Source organism: Asterias amurensis, chromosome 15 (assembly GCF_032118995.1).
Source record: "Asterias amurensis chromosome 15, ASM3211899v1".
NCBI lineage: Eukaryota > Metazoa > Echinodermata > Asteroidea > Forcipulatida > Asteriidae > Asterias > Asterias amurensis.
This window is the reverse complement of record NC_092662.1, coordinates 15,841,256-15,868,402: the sequence shown is the minus strand read 5'-3', so window position 1 is coordinate 15,868,402 and position 27,147 is coordinate 15,841,256. Positions and strand designations below refer to the sequence as shown.

The following is a 27,147-nucleotide window of genomic DNA, read 5'->3' as shown; positions in this document are numbered from 1 at the left end:
GACATTTTATGCAAGTTCAACTAAGATAATATTGGGACATGGGGAAATAACAAAAATACCCAAGCCGTAAAACATTGAAGTCATAAAACAAAATTGAGGGGGGAAATGGACAACAAGAATTAACACAGAAAACGGCCGGTCGGTTTGCAGGCAAAAGAAAAAATGAACTGTATTGTTCTACGACTGAAGACAAAGCAAATGACCTGTTGTTTTAAGGTGAAGACCAAGCCTCCTAGCAAAACAATTACCTTTCATTCTACGATTTGCAGACAAAGCTTGTACGCAAAACAATAACTGGCAAAACAATGCTGGCAAAACAATGCTGGCAAACATTTGCAGTCTAGATCTATCATTCTGAGGGATGAAGATAAAGGCTCCTGGGAAAACAAGGACATATTACTCTATGAAATGCAGACAAAGTCTGCTGGCCAAACAATGACCTATTATTCTTCGTACGAAGACAAAGCCTGCTGGCAAAACAAGGACCTATTATTCTAAGGGATGGAGACAAAGTCTGCTGGCAAAACAATGACCCATTATTCTATCGGTATGAAGACAAAGCTTGCTGGCAAAACGAGAACCTATGTTTACGACATGAAGACAAAGCAAATGGGAAATTGTTCTAAGGTGAAGACAAAGGCTGCTGGCAAAACAATGACTTATTATTCTAAGGGATGGAGACAAAGGCTGCTGGCAAAACAATGACTTATTATTGTACGACAAGCAGACAAAGCCTGCTGGCAAAACTAGCGCAATATTATTCTACGATATAATGACAAGTCAAAGGAGCTATTGCTCTACGCATTGGAGACAACGCTTGCTGGCAAAACGAGAACCTCTACGAAATGAAGACAAAGAAAGGAGCTCTTGTTCTAAAAGACAAAGCCTGCTGGCAAAACGATGTCCCATTGTTCTAGAGTATAAAGACAAAGTCAAACTTAATGCAACATGTTGTTTGTGTCGTGACGAGCATATTAGCGTGCACTAGTAAAGTCAGATTCAATTTAGTTATATGATACAATGGAAGAATAGTTCACTTATAATGCATTTATAACCATGCCTTTTGGTGTAATTAATATAATGAATTCGGCCTCATAGAGTAGAGAAGAAACAAAATCCTAATGAGCCGACAGTGGTGTTCTAATGAAATAGCAATTGATTACCAACACGCACAAGTCCATCATGTGTCTTTCATTAGCAAAGACAGCTAAAGAACTAAATCGTTAATGTGGGACTTACGTAAATCCCGACCTTGATATTGACTTCATTTTTTAATTAGTCAACAAGGATGATTTTTGGTTCGTTGGTTACTGCTGGATTAGTGCCGTAGCTAAGATTTGTACTTATGGTTGGGGTGGTGGTGATGGTGTTATGGGTAGGGATGATGGTGATCGCGTGATGGGGGAACGGTGGGGGTCAGATTTGGTAGCAAGGGGCATAATTTTCTTATGCTCGCATAGATTAATAATTGATATTGACTTGCATTTAATAAGTACACAAGGATAGTTTTTGGTTCGTTGGTTACTGCTGGATTAGTGGTGTAGCTAAGAGGTGTCCTTAGGGTGGGTTGGTGCTGTATGGGGTGGGGTGGTGTTGATCGCGACGTGGGGGTACGGTGGGGGTAAAGTTTGATAGCGAGGGGCATAATTTGTTATGCTCGCATAGATTAAGTACACAAGTATGATTTTCGGTTCGTTGGTTACTGCTGGATTAGGTGCGTAGCTAAGATTTGTCCAAGGGTAGGTGTGGTGTTATGGGGGTAGAGGCAAATGTGATCGCGTATTGGGGTATGGTAGGGGTAAGAATTTATAGCGAGGTCATATGCTCGCAAAGATTACTAATTTGTAAGAAGGTTCATCCTAAAACATCAAACCCTTTACGAATGATGGAGTAGGCTGAAGAGATGAGAAAACTAAAACGATTTTGTTCTCCTTTTCCCGGATATTCACATAATATTACTCGGTTATTAAAGGGAAGGTACACGTTTGGTAATTACTCAAAACAAATATTAACTTAAAAACTGACTTGGTAACGAGCATTGGAGAGCTGTTGGTAGTATAGAACATTGTGGGAAACGGCTCCCTCTGAAGTAACGAAGTTTTTTTAAAGAGGTAATTGCTCACTAAAATTATAAAAGACTTCTAAGCTAGAAGTTGAAAACACACAAATTCGTTCAACAATGGTGTTTTTTCTTTCATCATGTTCTCGCAACTTCGATGACCGATTTAGCCAAAATTTTCACAGGCTTGTTATTTTATGCTTATGATGTGATACACCAAGTGAGAACACTGGTCTTTGACAATTACCAAACGTGTATAGTGTCTTTAAACAATTTTACGTCCAAGCTCATACAATGCAAAGGCCTCTCGCATAAGGAGTTTATGTTTTTCTTACAATGATTGATGGATGATACAGTAAATTGGCTCGTTTGGGAGATCAAATTTCGTGTTTGCTAACAATACACCATTGAAGTTGACTGTGACATAAATCAAACAGGTCTGAAAAATGTTGCTTTATACCTTGTGTATTTATTTAATTAAGGCTGTTTGATGATGCATGTGATCATTTTTTTTTTAACAAATCTGGTACGTGTACAAGACAAAGGTAGATTGTAATCAGGGTTTCATTAATATGGAACACAACTAGGCATATCTTCAAATGGAAACAAAGTTCCAAATTGATGGAGAGTGCGAAATAATAATACTTTTATTTAAAAACATGGTTCCAATCGGAGTAGAAGTACATCACACGACATGATCACAAGTAGAACAGCATGGGTGACAATGAAATTTAAATACGTATAACAGTGGAAGTGTATTTTCAGCCATTGGGTTAGTAGGATTTGAAACGTAGCATGGTGGAAAAACGATATGGCAAGGTTTGCGGTAACATCATGTAATAACTATCTCTACATGAGTTGGGGTGGTTCAGAAAAGAACCGTTGGTTTCAACTTGAAGTTTCGATCAGTATGCTGATCATCTTCTTGAGAAAGCTAAACTAATGAACTCACTAAAAGAACATGGTCCCGAACTGGTTGATGAAATATATCTACTGGTAACGACCTCTTCGCCGTGCGAGTATTAACGAGGGAATTATGACAGTATACATCAGCTCATAGATTTCTACCCTAGCCATAACCATTTTGTATTCTCAGCTTAAACCTGCCATGACAGAGTGTGGTGTCTAAACACAACATTCTAGTCGAGTTACTCGGGGTGAATCACCAATCTGGATGGAGGGTGTTCACTCTAATGAGAAATAATCATCCATGACTAGGGAACAAAATCATGAATAGACACATAAACATACAAAACGATATTTTTTCCAGACATCATCAGTCATAATTTTGGTAGATTGCAAACTGTTTTTTTGTTCAAGTGAAGCGATACGTTTTGATTCACCACTCTGGATGGAGGGTGTTCACTCTGAGGAAAATAATCATCCATGACTAGGGAAAACAATCGTGAATAGACATAGAAACATACAAAACGTGTTTTTTTTCCAGAAATCATCAGTCATAATTATTGGTAGGTTGCAAACTGTTTTTTTGTTCAAGTTAAGCGATACGTTTTGTTTAATCACCCTAGAGGTTAATAGCAAGAAAACTTCGTCAGAAGTCTATTTTAAAATGCTAACATTTTAAATGTCCTACCATGGACTATTATTCCTGCATGGTAGACATATTGTACGCTGCCCTACGGATTTTCGGCAAAATCGTGGAAATGCGACCACCTTTTGACATGGAATTGACATACTATTCAGTTTTACTGCAAACACCTATACATTTGTTTAGGATTAAAACAATCTGTTACAAAACCAAAGGTTCTTAGCTGTGTTGATTTTATATCTTAATTAGCTAAAATGACCCACATTGACACTGATTGCAATTAATCTTCATGCTCATATCAAATCATGGAATCAACCCTACTACTTTGTCACATAAAGTTGTGTGCGTTTTGATGGTTGATTTCGAGACCTCAAGTTCTAAACTTGAGGTCTCGAAATCACATTCGTGGAAAATTACTTCTCTCTCGAAAACTACGTCACTTCAGAGGGAGTCGTTTCTCAGAGTGTTTTATATTATCAACCTCTCCCCATTGCTCGTTACCAAGAAAGGTTTTTATGCTAATAATTATTTTGAGTAATTACCAATAGTGTCCACTGCCTTTAATGCTCAATAATGAGATCAATAATTCATGTGTTATTTGATGGAATAAAGTCACATTCAGCGCGTTGATATTCTTCATTTGTTTTCGCATGTTACAACAACGTGTAGACACGTATAACACTTAACAAACCACGGTATCACTTCTTTCAACATTGATGTTTATAAGACCTTGGTCCGAGACTCGTCGGTACTTGAGAAACAAATTGCCCCCTGCTTGAAGCGCGACATCGGCTTGGACTCTTCTAATAAACTACTCTTCGTCGTTTAGTAATTAAATATTCTAATATGTGGCGGCATGACCTCAGATCGAGCTATCGATTTGTATTCATGTCGATATGATATTCGACCAGAGAACTCTTATCAGTTCAAGGTTTGTGATATTTTCTGTTTTGTTTTAAATGTCCTTGTTTTGTTTTTATTTTGTAATCCACAACCCCCCCCCCCCCCTGTCTATGGCCGTTTTCCCAATTCCTGTTTGTCTGTTTAACTCTAGTAATGTTTTGTATTTTTATATGAAAATAAACCAATTTTGAATTGACTCGAATTGAAAATATATATTATGAGAATGTTATGGCAACATTTGGTTTTATACCCTAAACGCCTTGTCACACGAGGCAACCTTTGCAGGCAACTTGGAGGCAACCAACTGCAGTGCATGCTACAGGACCACTTTGGTAGCACATGAGTTCATTTTAAAACATTGTCTCACGACACACAAAAGAACAATTTTAACATTCAAAAAGGAATGCCTATTCTTCTTGGAGATTGCCCGGAACTGGTTGCCCCTAAATCGCCTCTTGGTGTTCCATGTTTTTATCGTAGGTCTTTTTAAGGCCTTTGAGCCGGTTTTTGAAATGTTTTTAATAAACCGATAATAAACCAATAAAATGGCCCTTAAACTGATGTGTATTAAACACTAGGACACAGTACTATATGAGGTATATGAACAAAGTCCACAGGCAAATCACTAGAGTGTAATTGGAACCCACGACCTTTGCATTAGTGGTGCGGATAAACAGGAGTTGCAAGAAAATAAAGAAACAAACAAAAAACCCTTTGCATAGAATTGTCTGTAATGCCTGAGCAGTACAAATACTGAATTGTGGCAATATGGTAGTTAAAACAATAGAAACGGTACAGTTAAAACAATACAAAAGCAGAAAACATTAAAATGCACGAACGACACAATACCCAAAATATAAAAGGACAAAAAAGACCCAGAATTGCATAAAATACAAACTTATCACAGATCTGTCCCTAACCAGATCAGGAAAACATTGCACGACGAAAAGGGAGTATTTCCAGCTTCGTAATGTTTATTGCACACATCATTTTATGAATATGCTCATGAGACCCCTAACATAACAACACTGTATTTATGAAGCCATAAACTACTTGCAAATGCCCCAAAAATATGTTTTTTTTTCAAAGAGTGAAATATGTGCTGGTATATGAAGATACTAAAGCATAATAAAGCCCCCCTACGTGATCCTTTTAACTGCAGTCGTAAAACTCCCCCAGCAGCTATACCACCTTTTCAGTACTCAAATTAAATCACCTAAAAAGTAAAGATCGACGAGCACTTATAAAACTACAAATACAAATACACAGTGTTTCTGAAAGGGCGTTGCCCGTAGAATAACCGCCTTTGACATGTAGTTTGATATTAGCCACGTCAATACTTCCAGCAAATGCGAATGCGACTCGAATGTTGACGTCACAACCCTGGTTTTTGCTGCGAATGTTTCACAGGAGGTGAGTGAGTACAGTTTAACTTCTAATTATGTTCGTTGCAAACTTGTGACGTCAAAATTCGTATTGCATTCGCATTCGCAGGAGGTATGAACCGGGCTTGAATTTCAACTGCGATTCATGTTTGTTGCGAATTTGTGACGTCAAAACTTGTTTTTCTCTTCTTCTTCTTCCGTGTAAGTACAGACTCAATTGCATGAGCAAAAGAGCACTGGAAGTATAAACCGGGCTTAAAGGCAGGGGCCACTATTCGTAGCTACTCAAAATAATTATTAGCATAAAAACTTACTTGGTAACGAGTAATAGGGAGAGGATGATAGTAATACATGTTGAAAACGGCTCCCTCTGCAGTAACTTAGTTTTCGTGAAAGAAGGAATTTTCCACGAATTTTATTTCGAGATCTCAGAATTAGTTTTTGACTAAGTCTCGAAATCAAGTATCTAAAAGCACACAACTTCGTGTGACAAGGGTGTTTTTTCATTCATTATTTCCTCGCCACTTCGACGACCATTTGAGCTCAAATTTTCAGAGGTTTGTTATTGTGTGTATATATGTTGAGATACACCAAGTGAGAAGACTGGTCTTTGAAAATTATCAATAGTGTCCATACAGTTTCTTAAGGCGAGTTTTGTAATTGATCCTGGAGCTGTGTTACCTTTTTTTTTCAGTGTGACTCGATCAGTCACGGTGCCTCCACAATATAATCATACCTCACATATCTAGATATCAATCATCGCACCATTATACTTCTTCGGTCAGTTCAAGATTCTGCTTAGACTTGTGGACAAGTCGTTAATGGTCACACGCGGTGAGATAGTCTAGTTGTGGCGGTGCTATGGCAAGATCACTGCTCTCTCGCGAACTGCTGGTTGCCGACTTCTACTCCAATGGGACCGTCGTGACAGTAGTAGTAGAATACCGCTGGAATCGCAGGGAGAGTCGGAACGCTATCACCGCGACAGACATTTAACGACTTGTCGACAAGTCTAGACTCTGTTTGACTCGTCTACGGGGCTCGTGGTGTAAAAAATAATAATACGGTATTGGGTCACGGATCGACGCCCTTGTAAAGTAACTCTAGACTCGGTTCCAAGTCTGCAAATCGGTGGGGCGTTTTTCGTGGCTGATGCAGAGGAATAACCGCGATCTCAGACTTGAAATCAAGTCTAAGTCAGTGTCTATTCAAGCGCCGTGCATTTAGCGTCTTATCCTACCTGGTACCTTCTGTTTTCAGAACAAACGTCTTGGGAAGTTCATGACTGACAGACAACGAAAATAAACTTATGATGAGCCTCATATGCATTCAGACGTCACATGCAGACGGAAGGCTTGAACAATCTTCTAATAAAACGGGACAATATGTTTCAACTATGGTTCTAATTTCATTCCTATACACAGGTCGCCAATGTGTAGAGTGATTGACTATTAAGTGCAGTATGACTGCGCGAGAGACAACGTTAGTCCGTTGAGAGAGATACCCGAACTATACCCACCTTGGATTTGGATTATAAACCCCAGGACAATATTACTTGTACGATGTCGAAATCACAGAAACGGAAAGCCACGGTACGGAGGCCAGGTCACAGCCACCAGGGCTCTAGGAAGGTAAGTTATGTTTTGTTTTAAGTCCATGGTTAAACCACCCTCAATTTGTCATCAGTCTAAAAAAAAACTAACTGAACAGTACAAGTGTTATGATATCCCAAACCAACAAGTCAGGTTAGGGCTCAGGAAGGCTCAGTGGTTTGTGTCCCTGCCCTTCACCTCTGTAGATCCTGCTGCCGTCGATTTCACAAAACTCTTCCCTACTTAAGACTAATCTTAGGGCTTAGGACGAGTCCCAACTCTGCACTGTAGAATGCAGATCTTAAGATTAATCCTAAGTTACTCGTCCTAACTCAAGATGAGACGAGTCCTAACTCCTTGTGAAATCGACGGCTGGTTCGAATCACACGTCGGACCAGAAGCTTGCATAGCTTATTTCTTTAACAACATGAAACACGCTGCATCGTGGGAACAAAACACACTGTGATGAAAACTGTCTCGATCTGTCAGATGAAAGCAGTAACCTACACTCTAAAAACTCCCGGGTCAGAATTGACCCGGATTTGGGTCCCAGGGGCCAGACCCATTTCTGGGTCAGTTCGACCCGGAATCCGTGTCAATGTGTCCCGTTATCCGAGTCAAAATCCCCGCTTTAAACCATATTTCTGGTCATAATGACACGGATTCCGGGTCATATTGGCACAGATTCCGGGTCAAACAGACCCAAAAATGGGTCTGGCCCCCTGGGACCCACATCCGGGTCAATTCTGACCCGGGAATTTTTAGAGTGTACATTTTGATACTGGTGTTGTTTGAGCTTTCAGGTGAAGCTGCCTGCATTGTTCATCATAAGCATTCATATTTCATGCATTCTAGCTCTTCAAAAGAATATACATTATCCATAACAAAGGACTTGTAGAAGTTAGATACGTGCAGAATCAGAAACATCAAGGCCTTGTGTCTGAGACATGAAAACGGTCTCAAGTCAGGACATTGGCATCTTCATTAAGACATCCATTTTAAAAATGTTCATTCCATTTCATTCTTCCATGCAACAGCCAAATTCAACCCACGGGCAGGATAAGAAGCAGGTAAATCGACTTTCTTTGACAATGATCCTTGGTAACTGGAGATTAGAATTGTAAAAAAAAGCTTCATCGTTAAGGAGCAAGTCACAAGACATATTCATTATGATGAAGACAATTTTCCTGCATGTCTCGTAGTTTCAGATGAAAATAGTATACGCCTACCTTGTGGCACTGGTATTATTTGAGCTTTAGATGACTCTTACTGTTTTTTAGTTCATTTTAAACTTTTCATGCAAATTGCTGTTCAAAATGAGTATATTTGATAACTTGGGTTTCAAACGTATATAGGCATCCCATTCATCCATTTATTTAAATGTTCATTCAATGTTCCATTCTTCCATGCAACAGCAAAATTCAACCCACCATGGGCAGGATAAAAAACAGGTAAACCGACTTTTTTGAAAAAATGTACTCTTTGGTAACTGGAGATTAGAGTTAGAGGTAGCCCATCTTCATAGCATACTGCAGTATTCTGGTATATTCTGGTCTATTTTCTGGTCTAGTTTATTACTTTAAACTTTTTCAAAAAAAAATCATATCTAGCATAAAACACAACACGGTCTCAGTTTACCTTAAAACAAAACCACAGAACTTATCAAAGGTTCATGATGGCAAACATACTACTTTTGCTTGATATTCAGGCATCGAAATACCCAACATCTCCCACACCATTTGCCGTGGTGCCCCGTGCTTTTGCTGTGATGCCCTGTGAAAGGTTACTTTACAATTTTACATAATACCCATAGAAGTGCCACGTACCAGAGGAAAAATGCTGTGCCCCTTTATTTATCATTTATTCACCTTGAAATTTACTAAAAAATACCGCTGAAAAAATATATGGTAAAATGGTCATACAAATCGGCACGGTTGTCAAAACTGGTAAGAATTCAAAATTACTAAAATGTCAACCAACATGAGCCATTTTGGCTCAAGGTGGTTTAAGGTAAACCGAGAAGCGTATTGATATCTTCTCAACTATAGATAAATGTGGACTTTGCAGTCTTAAATGCAGCTGTGTTCACATTCTTCTTTAACAAAAGGTACGATTGTTCTATTAACTTTATTACAGGATACCGTGTCATGTCTTCATTTTGTATTTATTTAATTTTGTTGGTCCTATATCTGATCTTTGTCACACATCATGGAATGTGGCACACCTATGCAGTACTTTTAGCTTTATTTATTTAATTCACCTAATTGTTTTTCTTCATCCCGGGAACATTATTTTCCCAGGGTCTCTTCGTAAATATAGTTTGCGTGTGTATTATGGAAGATAACTAATTAATTATAGCAAATGGTGACGAAATGAGAAACACCAACGGCTGCTCCATGGATGTATCAAATTAGTATTTTGAGCAACGTTAGAAATGACAATCGTCTTGCCAGGTATAGTTTGTGGTCTTTTGCGAACTTGTCTTGCATTATATTCTCTACTACCGCGGAGTAGATTTTCGGAATTCGGGAGACTTCTCAGTTCTGAAAAGAACTGCCTGCTGTTTAACTTCTACCTGTTAGACGATCGGCCGGGACTTTAATCATTAGCTTTAGTGGACCGAAAGGACTTCTCGTTCACAACTTCAAAACCTTGAAAAACCCATAAGTATTAACACAAAACAGATAGCCCTAATTTGTAGAAAACGTTACACAACAAAAATATGTTGAATATTTTGGAAACAAATAAACATATCATGAATGATATTTCAGCCCATGAATCTTTACATGTTGAGTTTGGTCACAATTTTTGTCAACACGATTGATTGTTTTGTTAACATTCGGCCGACAATGATAACCGGCGCACTTTGTTTATCAACAATGGACATGTCTATTTATAGCGCGTGCTTTTTTTTTTTTAAATATGGCTTCGCCCGCCTTTGGCTAAATCATATAGATTAGTCAATAATATTATGTGCTTCCAATATTGGGAAACTGCACTCAGTCAAGGACATCATTTTGCCGCCCAAAGTTTCTTCTCTGTTTTTTTTTTTTTTTCTATTTGAAGTGAAATTATGAAAATGTCATCTGCCGGAGCAAACAATAGGATGCAACATTAAGCTTTAAAGGTACTGGTATCTCCTAGGACTATTCCTAGGAGATATACAAATTGCATGGATATTCCTAAGTTAGGGCGAGTAATTGGTCCTAACTCGTTGTGAAATCCACCTCTGGACACTTTTTTTCTCTCGCAACTTCGACGACCAATTGAGTTCAAAATGTTCACAGGTTTGTTATTTTATGCATATGTTGCGATACACCAAGTGAGAAGACTGGTATTTGACATTTACCAATATTGTCCAGTGCCTTTAATTGTGCGTAGCATTTTATGGCCATAAACCTAATGTATTTGCACTAATGATATGATACCAATAATCATTATGCTGTATGGAAGAAATTAGGGGAAATCACCATCACCATGTATATGATATTACTTTTCAGTTGACAATTCAGTTTGCTAAAAAAATATTTTTTACGATGTCGACAATTCCTTCCGCAATACAGCTTGTAATTCCGACACCTACAAAGTCATTATTTATGGTATATAAGTATATGGATTTCTGTCTAGTGTCTATTGATCGAGTGACACGGAGTTTCTGGTTCTTAGAACTGTGCTTCAGTATTAACGCTGGATACAAAATTAAAAAGTCATTTTATTTCGTATCAAATAATTGCTTGTTAGCATGACAGATTATGGGAGATGTGTAATGAAAGTAAATTTAGTTCGATATTGGATAGTTGATATTCAAATAGTTATGTTTGTACAGCGAATATCAATGAGATAGTGGATGTTTGCCATTCCCACAGGTTCGTACAGTGAATGTCTACCTTGTATATCGATATTGGACATTCCCAGTGAATGTCTACCCTGTACATCCATCATGGATATTGGACATTCCTATAGGTTTGTACAGTGAATGTCCACCTTGTACATCGATATTGGATATTGAGCATTCCCATAGGTTTGTACAGTGAATGTCTATCTTGCACATCGATATTGGATATTGAACACTCCCAATGTATAAAATTCCAGGGAATAAAGAAACCGATTACTATCTAGTTCCTAAGAATCCAAATTTGTCTTTGCTCAACCAAACATTATTTAATCTTCAAACAATGTATTTGTTCACTCTGACGATGTCATTTTACTTCGTGCTAGTTATCTTTCGACGACTTCAATATTTTCCAAATAATATTAGCACATTAGGCCTCACTGAATCCAGTCGACATTTATGTTATTTAAATTAGTAAGCTATATTCATATCTGGCTTTATTATTCTCTCATTGACAGTGGATTTACAGTGAAAACGGGTTAATTAATGCACTTTTTACTGGTTGACATTTCACACAGACGAAGGACAAGAAGGGCAGTACGTGAAATTTTGTATAAATATCTAGCTAGGATGTACAATTTAATATTCTGTGTTTATTGTTTATTTGTATTCCGATGTGTAAGTTTAAGATCAACTTGATCGAAGGAGGTCTTGTTGAATATTGAGTCTAATTTGAGCTCAAATCTTTCATTTTCAGATTTATTTACAAATTGCTCTAACGGAGTTAAGAAAGAAAAAATGTAGCAATGAGCAGGATAAATGGAGTATTGGTTGTTTAAACAAGCAGACGGTAGTAGATAACAACCAAACAAACAAACTAGCAAATAAACTAACAAACAGACAGACACGCCAACAAAAGGACGTGACAAATAGCTACACTGATGACACAATACACGAAATACCAGAGATAACTAATTCATAATTATAGCGAAATGATGGCAGAACAATCTTGCGATTTATCACTGACACGCGTTCATTTATTTCCGCTTAGAAAAAATATGAAGAGTATTCGAAATATTGCTGATAGGTTTAATCCTGAATGTTCATTAAGTTTCGCTTTAAAAAAAAATGAAGATTATTTGAAATGCTGCTTATAGATTAAATATTCAATGCTCAACAAGTTTTGCTAAGCAAAATGAAGATAATTTGAAATGTTGCTCATAGATTTAATCCGGAATTCTCATCAAGTTTCGCAATAGCAAAATGAAGATTATTTGAAATGTTGTTCATATATTTAATCCAAGGAAAGTTTCACTTAGCAAAGTGAAGATCATTTGAAACGTTGCTTATAGATTTAATCCTCAATGCTCATCAAGTTTCGCTTAGCAAAATGAAGATAATTTGAAACTTAATCCTGAATGCTCATCAAGAACTCCTTGAGGATGCATCAGGTAAGTCAGTCTCCTGAGAGAAATGACTTCATTTAGGATAGTACATCGAACTAAGACACTGATATGATGAATGATACACCAGCGTGGATGTAGTTTCATTTGCCACACATTGGTTTATTTTATTTGACTCATCGTTTACAATATAAACGATGCTGTAACTGTCGTGTAGACTGAATGTCAAACTGTCATTGGTTATGTTCTCCTGCGTGACATCTTGGTGAGATCTTGTGTATCTACGGCACAGGTAGTCTTTTAAAAGGGTGAACTGATCCTAAGGTGTAACAGTCGTTTGGACTGATTGTCAAACTTATTGGTAACGTTCTCCCGCGTGACATCTTGTGTATCTTAGTTACGGCACAGGTTGTTTTTTACAAGTTAGGGTATTCCTGAATCTATGTTGTAACTGTCGTCTGGACTGAATGTCAAACTGTCATTGGTAATGTTCTACCGCGATACATCATCTTACGTGACAGGTTGTCTTATAAAAAGAGTAACCTGATACTATGTTGTAACTGTCGTCTGGACTGAATGTCAAACTGTCATTGGTAATGTTCTATCGCGATACATCATCTTACGTGACAGGTTGTCTTCTAAAAAGAGTAACCTGATACTATGTTGTAACTGTCGTTTAGACTGAATGTCAAACTGTCATTGGTTAATGTTCTCCTGCATGACATCTTGTTATCTGCGTGACATGTTGTGTATCTAAGTAACGGCACAGGTTGTCTTTTAGAAGGGGCAACCCGATACTGGTATAAATGCAGGCATTCTTGATCACATGCGATTGTGAACATGGAAGTGGATTGAAATGCAATTCACGTCATGTCGAATAGAGTTTTAATTAATTTATGCAAGGAAGTGTTCCACAAAATGCAATCGCGAAAGTGGTTGTGGCATGCACAGAGCTGTATGGACTTCACTCACACAATGGAACACAATGCCCCACATTATTTCTGTGTTACTGGTTCACCGCAATGGGTGTTCATATAAAAAGAGAACAATAGAATAACAATAGCAACTCCGTGTGCAAAAAGTACTATGAACTGTCCTTCTCTTATTATCATAGCGCAATTTATATTTCTAGGAGTTTTAAAGACAGTGGACACTATTGGTAATTGTCAAAGACCAGTAATCTCACTTGGTGTATCTCAACGTATGCATAAAATAGCAAACCTGTGAAAATTTGAGCTCAATCGGTTGTCAAAAATGCGAGATATTGATGGAAAAAAAAACTGGTCACACAAAGTTGTGTGCTTTTAATTTTAGATGCTTGAATTCGAGACCTCAAACTCTAAACTTGAGGTCTCGAAATCAAATTCGTGGAAAATTACTTCTTTCTCGAAAAATACGTCACTTTTCAGGGGGAGCTGTTTCTCACAATGTTTTATATTATCAACCTCTCCCTATTACTCGTAATCAAGAAAGGTTTTATGATAATAATTATTTTGGGTAATTACCAATAGTGTCCACTGCCTTTAATGTCACTGTAACAAACAAAGCTAAAATAAACGTCAAGAAATCCTACTAAAAATGAAAAGGTTTTATTGTTGTTTCCGAAGACGTACCAGTGCAATTCAACCCACCGGCTGTCATACTGTACATTCCTTTATAATGTTGTTCTTATAAAATAAACCAATAAATACATACATAAAATATGCTGTTGATAACCAGTTTTTTATGATATGTGGGAGGAATAGACTGCCAGCATTTTGCTCCAATGTCGCTTCAGAGATTATTCAAAAAAACACCGTCTTGAAATCAATAGTAATTAAAAACCAAGTATTTACTTAAACAGATCGTTAAACAAATAGACAAGTCAAATTGTTATCACCCAAAAAAAAGGTCGCGATCATGCTTTTAAAAAAATTTAAAAATTCAGGGAATAATTGGAGGAACAAAACTACCTGCACTTTAAGTAGTGTCGAGTAGAAGGCAACTCGACGAATGAAAAAAAAAAAACACGATGATTTTCAAGTTATTCTTGAAATCCTCCGTACTGCTGCAGCCATTTCAGTAAATCACTAGTTAATATAACTCTCTAAAAAATATAAATACACCCCATCCTTTTGATAGCATTTTAAACCGCCTCAAATTAATCAACCTAGTAAATACTACTCCCAGTTTTCCCCAGCCGTCATGTCACATGGTTTTCCTTAATTTGTTTTAATTGAAGGAAGGTAATATCGTTACGCAAAAAAAAACATGTAATCAATTTTGCAAATTAATTTAATTGCAATATTTGTAGACCTGAACATTTGAATACTCCACAAGGCCATTATTATGTATGTTATTAAGGGGCGTAATGAGAGTCAACTTCATTAATGTTTGCAATAATTAAAAGAAGAAGTCACTCTTGCTTCAGCCGCAGTAGACGGTGTGGTGGGGAGGCCTGGGTTTGGAGTGGGGAAGGATCGGGATAACTGAACCCTTATCCAGAAGGATACGGTGCAAATGACATAGCTTTGTCTTCTTAAAATGTGGACCATTCGTCGTCTGAAAATATTGGGGGGGGGGTTGCCGTTTTTGTTTATATAAAGAGTTATAAACAACAAGTTAAACCGACTGGTTAAATTTTGAATAATTTTAGATTGAACGAAGAAAATCTAACTATTTATTAAATTGAAAAGTTAGCACTGTTTTCTGTGTTTAACCCTGACTAGAATAACAAATTGTAAACCGATGAAAATTGTGAAGCTGCATGTTAAAAATATTTACCCGTTACTCTTTATAAAACTAGAACGGCAATAAATATCATAGCTCATGTCCGTTTACGTTTACAGTCGCAGACGTGTCAACAAATGAGTGGTAATCACATCGTATGTCATACGGTATGGTATCCTATATATGAACAATTAAGGTTTAATGATGATGAAGTTAATTGTCTAGAAATGAATGGTCACTGGCGAAGCCGTGTCTGACAAGGCTGGTAGAATGTCAATAGACAGAACAATAGTGAGAAAACTGAAGGCACCGAGAGCACATGACAAATTATCACAGTTTGTGTATAGACAGTCTAGCTAGATAACAAACAAAACACTTTAAACATTTCCTAAAATTTGTCGAACAAACCACAAGGGAAACTGAATTGGTACATTTGGGGGTTTTAGGTTATACCATTATTACCAGTGCGATTTATCATTATGATCTTTTAGGCACTATTTGAAAGAATGAAACAAGAGGGAAATTAATGCAACTCCTTTTTTATAATTATATAATTACATTGTTATCGTTGACAGGGGTCTCTGGTTTTACACATCTCTAGATTACAGTTTTATACTTAAGTTTTAACCCTGACAGCCCCTGTCCAACATGTTTATCATGTCTTAGGACTAAAAATAAAATAAAAATAATCTTCAAGTATGTAGACTATTACGTACAAATATTTTCTGGTTTTTCCTCGGTCTACCTCCAACCCCACTAGTAGAGTAAATATTCAGTTGGCAAACATAATTTATGATAACCAAATTATACTACAGAATGTATTCATGTATTCCATAGAATGAATAAATCATTTGCTGTGGCGTAGTAGACTGAACAAAACTATAAAATGATGCAAGAATATATTTTTTAATATAATATATTATAATATAAACTTGCAGACCATTAGACCATTCCATCCAAATACTGAGTTTTACAAATGAACATAAAATAAAAAAATACTACTTTGTTTACGAGAAACTTCCATAAACAGCCTTTACGAAATTAAAAAACAAAAACGTGAAACTCGTAAAACAACCACCCCTCTTTTTTTTAGCTCGTGTCATTCACGTACAACCAACAATAAGTCAAATTAATTACCACTTTTTATTTCAAACTATCCTTTAACGGGAAGTACGTGTCCTATTTAACAATAAAAAAAATTGAAATAATGTAGTAGAAAGTCTGTGTGTGTAAAAGGCACATTATACATTTGTTTTTTGTATGGGTTCGATTTCCCATCCTATTATTCGTGTAGATTATATTCAATAGAAAATTACATGTGAATGTCCTCCCAAAAGGTGGTAGCGTTTTGAGATATCGCTGAAAATCTAGAGCGAAGATTTTCCATGCCGGAAAAATAATCCCTAATAGTTATACAAATGTTGAGGCATAAATGAGGTTCAAATTTAGGGGCATAAAAACTGATATATTATTTTCACATTATTATAACCACATTACTTTGGAGTGAAATGTTTCTCAAAATGCTTTCTATCGAAAAGATGCTTTAGGCTTTTAACTAAAAGCTTTTGCAATTAATTTTAAGTGATCACCAAACGTATACCCTCCCTTTAAACCGGCCTTGACGGTCATTTTTTGAGTTTTTTCCCTTGCCATGAACTAGCCATCAGCTATGGGTCATAAATCTGGCTCAAAATGAATTTACAAGCGACCTTTTGTTTCCGATGTAACTTCCATGTCCATCTCAAATTACACTGACCAGCTCTTAATTTGTCTGCGCTGAGTTATTAGAAAATCTCCCGAACGAGGACCTATCTGGCCAAATTGTATGTGGGGAAACTGACAAGAGGCGTCTTCCAGACACGCGTGGAATGGATAACCGAATTTAGGTTAGATTTCAAGACATACTCACTTACTTTCCTTGCCTGTGGTAAATCGAATCAAGAAATTTGGATCGGCAACAAGGTTTTAGACAAAAAATGCATAGAGATGACACCCTGTGATTAGGTCAACGCAACCAGGCCAGGAGCTCTACTGAAAAACATATCGAGCGAGTTTGTAGTTTGGTAAAGTGACTGGACTGTATGTTGTACAGTATTCACTGCTTGATGGTTGTTAAAGGCCTGGACACTATTGCCAAATACTCCAAAAACCATGTTAGCATACAAACCTAATAGTAAAGAGCTATGGGGAGCTGTTGGTAGTATACAAACATTGTAAGAAAGGACTCCCTCTGAAGTAACGTATTTTTTTTTTATATTAGTAAAGAATGTAATTTCTAACTCAAATAAAGGCAGCTTCAACTACTGAAACCTTTTATTATGCATCTTAAAGAACGCAAAGTATGTTTTTTCTTCCATTCTTCTCTCGCAACGACTTCGATGACCAATTGAGCCCAAATGTTCATATGTTTTTTATTTTGTGCATATTTTATGTTGGGAGACACCAAGTGAGAATACTTGTCTTTTGACAATATTACCCAACATGTCGAACTGTCGATTTCACCAAACTCTTCCTAACTTAGGATCAATTTTAGGACTTAGGATGAGTTAAGTTCCGTGTCCATAGGCGTTAGGACGCATCGAACCCATCCTAAGTTAGGACGAGTTACTCGTCCTAACTCGAGAATCCTAGCGTTTCTTGAAATCGGCTGCAGTGTCTTTAATGCGTTGTTGGTGCAAGATATGGTAAAACTAGGGACAAACTGTATAAAACAGCTTGATTTGCCTTCAAGGCATGAACATGAGATGGACAACTGGTTGATGATGTGCGGGGATAAATCGAGATGTTTGACTAAATTGTCCCTAAGGCAGTTTGGATGAGTCTAAAGACGGAGTCACTGTCTGTCTTCTATGGAAATTGTTGAATATTGCATCAGTCCTACTTTGTTTTGTTAGCGTCACATGGTTGTGTTACTTTTTGTCGAATGCATGGCTAGAATTTTGTGGCATTTTATGAGAAATGCTTATCCTCTTCTTTTGTTTTTTAATTAAATATTTAATTAGAATTAACTATAATAAATATTGAACTTGCGGGTACAACCACAAATTCCCGCTGTGGGAGTGTTGGCTCTGAAAAGAGTCGATGCGATATCGACGTTTCGAACAGTATACTGTGCTCGTCTTCAGAAGAATGTACATTATCATTTCTAGTGATCTTGCGCAAGAGGGCGCCCTGCAAAATCGACTACAACGTCTCAAGAGTGGTTAATGAAAATGTGGGTGTGTGCTTTATAATTCACGTGAAAAATAATGTTTTATTATCTTATCCACAATTTTTCTAATCGAGTGCAAATACATTCTCGAGCAAGTAGAGGTTGAAACTGATAAGCCTCGGACAAAGAAACTGTTGTCGAGCATAGAGCGGGCCCTGCCATGGTAGTACACCAGCCCAACTCGAAAAGTTACTTTTTGAGAAAAGCAAGAAGAGAGATAAACTGTTTTGCAAAAAAAACCTGGACGAAATTGTAAAAGAGGCCGAGGTAGGACATGTTATAATAATTGACATCCATACAAAATAAAGGTGATAAGCCTCGGACAAAAAAACTATTCTCGAGCATAGAGCGGGCCCTTCCATAGTAGTACACCAGCCCAACTCGAAAAAGTTACATTTTGAGAAAAGTAAGTACAGAGATAAGCTTTTTGCCATAAAAACTGAACGAAATTTTTTAAGAGGCCGTGGTAAGTCATGTAATAATAATTTACATCCATAAATAATTTGTTTTTGAAAATTCAAAATGGGAAAACCTCACTCAAATCACCCCAAAAAACTATCTGATATTAAAGAAATATATATAATTTGTTTTAGCTCATTACCATGGAAGGGCCGAGTGTTGGAATGTGACCGACCCACGAAGAAGAAAAACACTGTTAAAGTAATCACTGAATTTCATCATTATGAAATGAGTGAAAAAAAATGTTTCTTTAACTTAAAATTTTCCAGCATATAATTCTTTTTGTGCATTGTACATTCTCGAGCTATATAGTAGGGTTGGACAAGTTTGAAGCCACGAAAAAGAAAACCTGTTAAAGCCATCACCGAATTCCGTCATATGTGAAATGTAGTCGTCACTTCTGACCTTGCTTTTTATACCCCCAGCCATGATTGCACTTGAAGGCACTTGAGGCTGACGCAAAGACAACCACTGCTGCCGACAAGAGCTCAGGCATTGCCGTTTATTAAAATGAACAAGAGACCGACGTCAATATGATGGTCTTCACGTTTACGACTATGGTTTATGGCACCAGAGGCATGAATTATATTCGGCAACAAAATTTCCCTCATTAATGAAAGGTTTCCTATTAGTAACTTGCTGCCATGACAACCTTTTGGAGCAGGTTATCAGAAAATACATAACTTTTCGTAATATAAAAACTATTAAAAAAAGGAAGAAAGAGATTAGCGGTGGTATTTCGTTAATTTTAATTTCAATTTAGAATTACGATCTTTGTGAAAATGTCTTCCATAATTCAGATGAGAGTACGGGACTACGGTAAGATTTCGTACAGCACGTTTAAATTTGCATTGAGCTGACCTTATCAAGACTATTAGAGATCGGATGGATCAAATTTTATGGTCCATACTTGTCAAAAAGCATTGAAGAAGAAAAAAATTGCACCAACTACCCGCAAAATATAAACCTACCAATGCACATGTCTCAAATCTCATGGTTGTAAGGCTCTTTCCCACAGACAGCGTGAATTTAGTATCGTGACATATTTTGCCCTAATTCACACAGATTAAATAGTACCGTGATATACACACAGCGTGACTTTAGTTTAGTACCGTGACATAGTTTCCAAGATTTTAGTACCGTGACATAGTTCCTTAATAAGTGTGACGTTAGTATCATGACATGTCCCTGTCCAAGGTTATGTCCCTTTATGCACACAGTGTGACTTTAGTATCGTGACATAGTTTCTTAAACCGGTGTGACTTTAAATAGTGCCATGACACAGTTCCTTAAAACACAGTGTGACTTTTGTACTGTGAGATAGTTTCCTTCTACAACACAGTTGAATTTAGTACCGTGATATATGTTACATCCCTTAACAAACACAGTGTGATTTTAGCATCCTGTATCATCCCCTCGACACACGTGTTCTAGAAGAAAAAGGAAAAGACTCGTGAATAGGAAATTGTCTCGAAGCGTAAAGAATCGGGTTAATATATCGAGTGGGAGTAGGCCAAGATGTGTTATTATACGAAAGAGGAGGAATTCCCTGGTAACACGTCGATGACTAACTGGCACCGCGTAATCAGATTTGCACACTGTTAAGACCAATGGCACTTTCTTTGGGGATGACTGGTTGATGAGGAGGTAACCACCAAGGGGGTTTCAGGAGTCTTCAAGACATACAGATATAATTATGCTCAAGAAACTGACTTGGACTCGGCTGCGAGTTGTAAAATAATAGTAATGTACATTTTATTTAAATTTTTGTTTTAACTTTAATTCTTAGGACAATAAGCTGAGGCCATCCAGGGAAAGGCAAACATCAAAATATGTGTCTTTTAAACTACAATTCTGTGTAAAGATTTGCTATTTCTTATGTAGGTAAGACCATGGTGCCTTTCCTCGTTTACAATTTGATAGTGTAACAATGAATTTGTTTTATTTTTACTAATACCTTTTTTTGTATCGAGGGCCTCCATTAACTGCATTGCTGGGTGCCGATCGGACTCGCAGTTAATGCTCATTTAAATATGAAGTGAACAGTATTTATATATCCACAAATAACAGACGTCTATTTCATACTGGGTAATTAAGTGGTGTCCGAATGGCGTCGAGCTACCAGCATAAAGTAACACGATTTTAATACAGGATCTGATAGGAAATTGCAGTTATGATTTGGCATACAAAAAATAGAAAAATATGGGCAATGAGGCATTTGCTAGGTCATGTATCAATGTATACTGGTTTACGGATATCATCATGTGTGTATCTACTCATAGACATTTTTGAATAATTACGTTGTTATTAGAGATGTTAAAAAGACACTGCTCTGGTGAGACACTGCTCTAGAATTGCAAGGGTCGTGGGTTTGAATCCCACCCGAGTTACATGCCTGGTTTTTTTTCTTCAAATGACTCGGGAAAGTACTGAGTATTGAGTGCTAACACACATCGGTGTACGGGTAAAATCAAAATTTATACGTTGTTGTTGTTGTGCTGATAGAAATGAAAAAAATACATTTTATTTTTATTTTCATGAAATACTATTATGGCATCTTTCCAATAGAGGTGAATGGACATACAAACAATGATCAGAAACCTCGATCTATTTACGTTGATATCTCTAGAGCTATTACGTGATACAACTAGCCCGCCATAAGCTTTTCTGAATGTACACAACGATATCAAGATGTTTTGAAGTTTTTTTAGCGTTTCTCTCACACCAAAAATGTGACCAACCCGCGCCTAAAAGTGCAAATAGTCTGGTCTCGTGTTTAGTAACGCAAGAATCAGTATATTACACATAGGGAACAGGATAACGGAAGTGTATGTCTTTTCTCTCAAACCAAAATATGTCTTTTCCCAAACCGAAATGTGACCAACCCGCGCCACAAAGTGCAAAATAGTTTGGCTTCTTTTTATCTAGTACAGTGAGAATCAGTATAATGCACACAGGGAACAAGACAGCGGAAGTGCATGCCTTTTTCCTGCAGCACGTTCGCAGTAAACCCCTCACGTTGTGCATAATGATGAATGAAAGGTGTTCGGACTTATTCTTTTGTAAAATGGTAATGGTAATGTATTTGCCTCAAATAAGCTAAACTACCATGGTAACACCCAAGGCCGAATTCGATTTAGTTTTTAACGGGCAGTTGGAGTCAGGAGGTGTATAGCGTAATGAGTTGAGCATGTTCTGCACGCTAATCGCGATCCAAATTAAACCTGCTGTATCCCATGTAAAGGATGTATTATTAACACAAGGAACATTATAACAAATGTCAGAGAGATTAATGGTTATTGTTAGCGTAATGATTGCCCTAAATGGGCTGAAGTTTTCCCACAGACAGTGCATGCAAATTAACATCAAACATGGCTCGGTGATTTAACCTGTGTTGACAATTTCGTGACGTGTTACGGGATGGCAAACAAGAAAATCCCTTCAAGGTTATGACATTTGTGTATGAACTTTCCTGGTCAAGCCTCCATATTAACCTGGATTGTTTATTTGTTGCACCTGATGTAGGAGGAAAGCCTATACGTGGACATGTATTTTATTTAGAAAAAAGGAAGAAAAAACAATGGAATAACAGCGAAAATGCCGCAATTAAAGGCAGTGGACACTATTGGTAATTACTCAAAATAATTATCAGCATAAAACCTCACTTGGTACCGAGTAATGGGGAGAGGTTGATGGTAAAGTACATTGTGAGAAACGGCTCCCTCTGAAGTGACATAGTTTTCGAGAAAGAAGTAATTTTCCACGAATTTGATTTCGAGACCTCAAGTTTAGAATTTGAGGTCTCGAAATCAAGCATCTGAAAGCACACAACTTAGTGTGACAAGGGTGTTTTTTTATTTCATAGTTATCTCGCAACTCCGAAGACCAATCGAGCTCAAATTTTCACAGGTTTGTTATTTTATGCATATGTTGAGATACGCCAAGTGAGAAGACTGGTCTTTGACAATTACCAATAGTGTCCACTGTCTTTAAGTCAATTTTGAAAAATGTAAGATTAATGTTTACTAAGAAATAATTATAAAGGTAATAAGAGATACAAATAAAAAGGGCATATCAAAGCTGAAAAAACCCAGAACAGAGCACCAAAAACAAAAACCGATTTTGTTTTCTTATTAAAACCAAACTACCAAAAACCGGAGAACAAAGAACTGCGTATGGTTTTAAGTAGGACGGGGCGTACGATCTGAAACTAGTATAGGGAACCTACTCATTGAATGCAATCAGTCTAGTTCCCTTTCACCCGAAAGGGCAATTTCCGATACTAATTTATAGTAACATGAGCAATATATCATCAAGGCACCATACCCAATGTTGTTTATAATTAGAAACTGTCATGAAAGTACACGACTATTGGACGTGGTATAGTCAGTAAAGCACTATTTGTCTTATGTCTTTTGTGTGGGTTATGATTAGATGGATAAGTTGTTTAAGTAGCATTGACAGTTGTAGAATACCTGTATATAGAACTAGGTCTTTTCTACGCATGTAATGCGTTAGCCTTGGTACAGCAGCTGACCATGGCCCAATTTCATAGCGCTGCTTAAAGGCAGTGGACACTATTGGTAATTACTCAAAATATTTATTGGCATAAAACCTTTCTTGGGGACGAGTAATGGGGAGAGGTTGATGGTATAAAACATTGTGAGAAACGGCTCCCTCTGAAGTGCCATAGTTTTCGAGAAAGAAGTTCTTTTCCACGAATTTGATTTCGAGACCTCAAGTTCAGAACTTGAGGTCTCGAAATCAACCATACGCACACCACCTTCGTGTGACAAGGGTGTTTTTTACTTTCATTATTATTTCGCAACTTTGATGACCGATTGAGCTTAAATTTTCACAGGTTTGTTATTTTATGCATATGTTGAGATACACCAACTGTGAAGGCTAGTCTTTGACAATTACCAATAGTGTCCACTGTCTTTAAGGAGAAAATCGTGTAAAAAATAAATTCTGCTACGCAGAAGTGAGAATGAGTCACAAATTGTAAATGTAACATGGTTGTTTAACAGTTAACCTTGTGTTAGTAATTTCAGCTTATTTTTTGTGCCAAAAGGCACTGGACACATTTGGGTCAAAGACAAGTATTCTAACATCCCAATAGGAACATTTGGACTCCATTGGTCATCGAAGCTGCAAGAGAATAATGAAAGAAAACCACCCTTGTTGCACAAAATGTGTGTACTTTTGGATGCCTAATATAAAATACTTAAAATCTTTTCAGTATTTGAGCGAGAAATTACTTTTTTCTCAAAAACAACGTTACTTCAGAGGGAGCCGTTTCCCAAAATGTGTTATATTATCAACAACTCTCGATTGCTCGTTACCAAGTAAGTTTTTATGCTTAACATTATTTTGAGTAATCCAATGTGTCCAGTGCCTTTAACGGACTGTTTACAGCCAATTTCCGAGGCGGCTTCACCTCGTCGTGTCAGAGCGTGATTGAGTTTGCGATCTATTGCGGCCCAGTGTCATTGCCATTGCATTTATTCAACCTTTCCTCATAGACATTGTGTCCAAAATGTCAGTTCGTGTCTAGTTTGCGCTTTGTAATCACGAATTTCACCGTTTCTGCACGGAATGCCCGCATTAAAAATCAGGACAGGTTACAGATTGACTGCGCGGCGATGATCACTCCGTCCGAAAGCTCATCAAATATTATTTGGGACTCGTTAGAAATCGAACAGTGTACTTTGACAAGTTCAAAAATGGTGGGGACAAATTGCAAGTGTCTTTTTCTACATGTTGTGCAATACATAAAGATAATTATCTTCCTTGTGCTATATGAACTGGCAGTTTCTTTTTTCATTTTCCATATGTCATGCCGCAATATAGAAATGTTAAATGTTTTTTTTTAATTTAGTGTCGATGTACAACTGACTTATGGCTATTACAACTTTTAAACGTTTACACAACAATTTCAATTTTCTTTTGTAGAATTTTATTAGTTTTGTCTTATTCTTATGTTCCCTAAGATATTATTGTCAATGAATGGGTCATCCAGTGGAAATTGTGCAGCAAGTGTGTAACTTGATGTTGTCACCATGCCATGATATGAAGCTGGTTTTTTTAAACGTCAGATTGTTTAAAGGCACAGGACACTATGGTAATTACTTTAAAAAAATGTTAAGCATAACAACTTATTTGGTAACAAGCAATGAAGAGCTGTTGATATTGTGATAAACGGCTTTCTCTGAAGTAAAGTAGTTTTATTTTAGAAAGGGTGACAATACTTCACTGAAGTCTTTTATTGTGTATCTGAAAGTACACAACATAATTTGTACACCAAGTGGAATTTTTCATCCATTATTCTCTTGCAACTTCGATGACCAATTCAGTCAAAGTTTTTACAGATTTTTGAATGTTATGCATATGTTGGTAAACTCTAAGTGAGAAGTGACTGGTCTTTGCCAACTACCAAAGGTGTCCAGTGTCTTTAAGTCCTTACTGTTTACACAAATCATATGTGTACAAAACGTAAATGAATAACCTCTTCGTACCCGGAGAACTAAGAAAGCAATAAGAAAGTATAATTCAGACATTACAATGATCGAATATCAATCACAATCACAAACCAGTCGAGTATTAAAGTGACTCTATTGATTTTACAACGACACTTGTCCAGCCCAATTCAATAAGTGTGGTCTTACGATGTAAGACAGTAATTCAAAATCTATCCTTAAAATAGCAAGCACTTCTTTAATCAATGTTGTTACAGCATAATAAGGAGGAAAAAGTCCTCGCTGAAGAAACAGGATGTTTCATCATCTTAAAGGCACTGTACACCTCTGGTAACTGTCAAAGACCAGTATTCGCACTTGGTGTATCCCAACATAATATGCATAAAGTTACAAACCTGTGAAAATGTGGGCTAAATTGGTCATCGAAGTTGCAAGAGAATAATGAAAGAAAACACGTTTGTTGCATTACTTTGTGTGCTTTCAGATTATATAAAAGGCTTCAGCTGAAGTATTTTATTATTTGAGTACAAAATTACCTCTTTCTCAAAAACTACAATACTTCAGAGGGAGCCATTAATCACAATGGGTTTGTTTATACTATAAACAGCTCTCCGTTGCTTGTTACCAAGTAAGTTTTTATGCTAACAGTTATTTTGAGTAATTATCAATAGTGTCCAGTGCCTTTAAGATGCGGAGGGAAAAGCTCTCAACTACAGGTCACTAACACTGGGCTTCTTGCTCCAGATGAATAAACGCTTCTAAAAGTACAAATGCCTTTTCTTATTATTTGCCAAGAAGAGAGTAGTTTCATAGATCGATTTCCAAGGTCCACAGGAAATTAACTCCTGGAATAATGTGATATGTATCTTTTAAGCGGTGGGGTGTAATTTTGGAGATGCACGGTGGTTACTGACATGTAGTTGTTCCTGCGGAGGTGTATAAAAGCTACGATGACGTGGTGTTAGTGATATTGAAACATGATAGTCAAGTGATGCTCATATCCGTATTTAATTTTGATAGAATACCAAGATCAGAGGGGTTGTGGTCTGCCTTTTACAACTTCGTGCACTTTCTGACGCTGTAATTGTTTGTTTTTAACGGCTGTTTTTCTGGCTTGTTTTTTTTTTATCTGGCTTTTTATGGACTTGTTTGTTTTTGGGATACTTTCATGCGGTGAGCTATTTGTTTGTTTGTTTGTCGTCCGTCATTTGTCTTCCTACCTGTATGTTTATTTTGTAGTGGCTATTCGCTGTTTGGGTCGATTCGCTTGTTTTTTGTTTGTGTGTTTGGGTTTGTTTTTTTACACTGCGTGAGTTTACCCGTGTACCAATTATGACATATTAATTCAATGACATAATAGTACACAGTCTCTCCTCTTTCCATTCGATTTCATTTCATATTTAGGTAATTAACAATAAATGACTTAAATTTACACAAACTAAAACGTGCTCCGTGAAAAGGGAGATACCACGCTATTAATAATCAACATGGTAACATTTCTTTCTTAGGTTTATCTGTACTAATTAGGACAATGTTCTTTCAATTACCAATATGCAAAGTCTCTCC

The 27,147-nt window shown here is 37.0% G+C and overlaps 1 protein-coding gene across 2 annotated transcripts in view; it reads left to right on the top strand.

Moving 5' to 3' along the window:
• The window catches only part of LOC139947950 (short transient receptor potential channel 4-like), a 162,963-nt gene that overhangs the window by 17,559 nt on the left and 118,257 nt on the right, over positions 1 to 27,147 (top strand). Inside the window, exons 2-4 of one of the 2 annotated variants that reach the window (XM_071945830.1) lie at positions 7,321 to 7,527; positions 8,526 to 8,558; positions 8,904 to 8,939. In XM_071945830.1, coding sequence (XP_071801931.1) covers positions 7,459 to 7,527; positions 8,526 to 8,558; positions 8,904 to 8,939 — 138 coding nt within the window. In that variant the 5' untranslated portion in view covers positions 7,321 to 7,458. The remainder of the gene's footprint in view (positions 1 to 7,320; positions 7,528 to 8,525; positions 8,559 to 8,903; positions 8,940 to 27,147) is intronic. The other variant, XM_071945833.1, reaches the window with a different exon arrangement.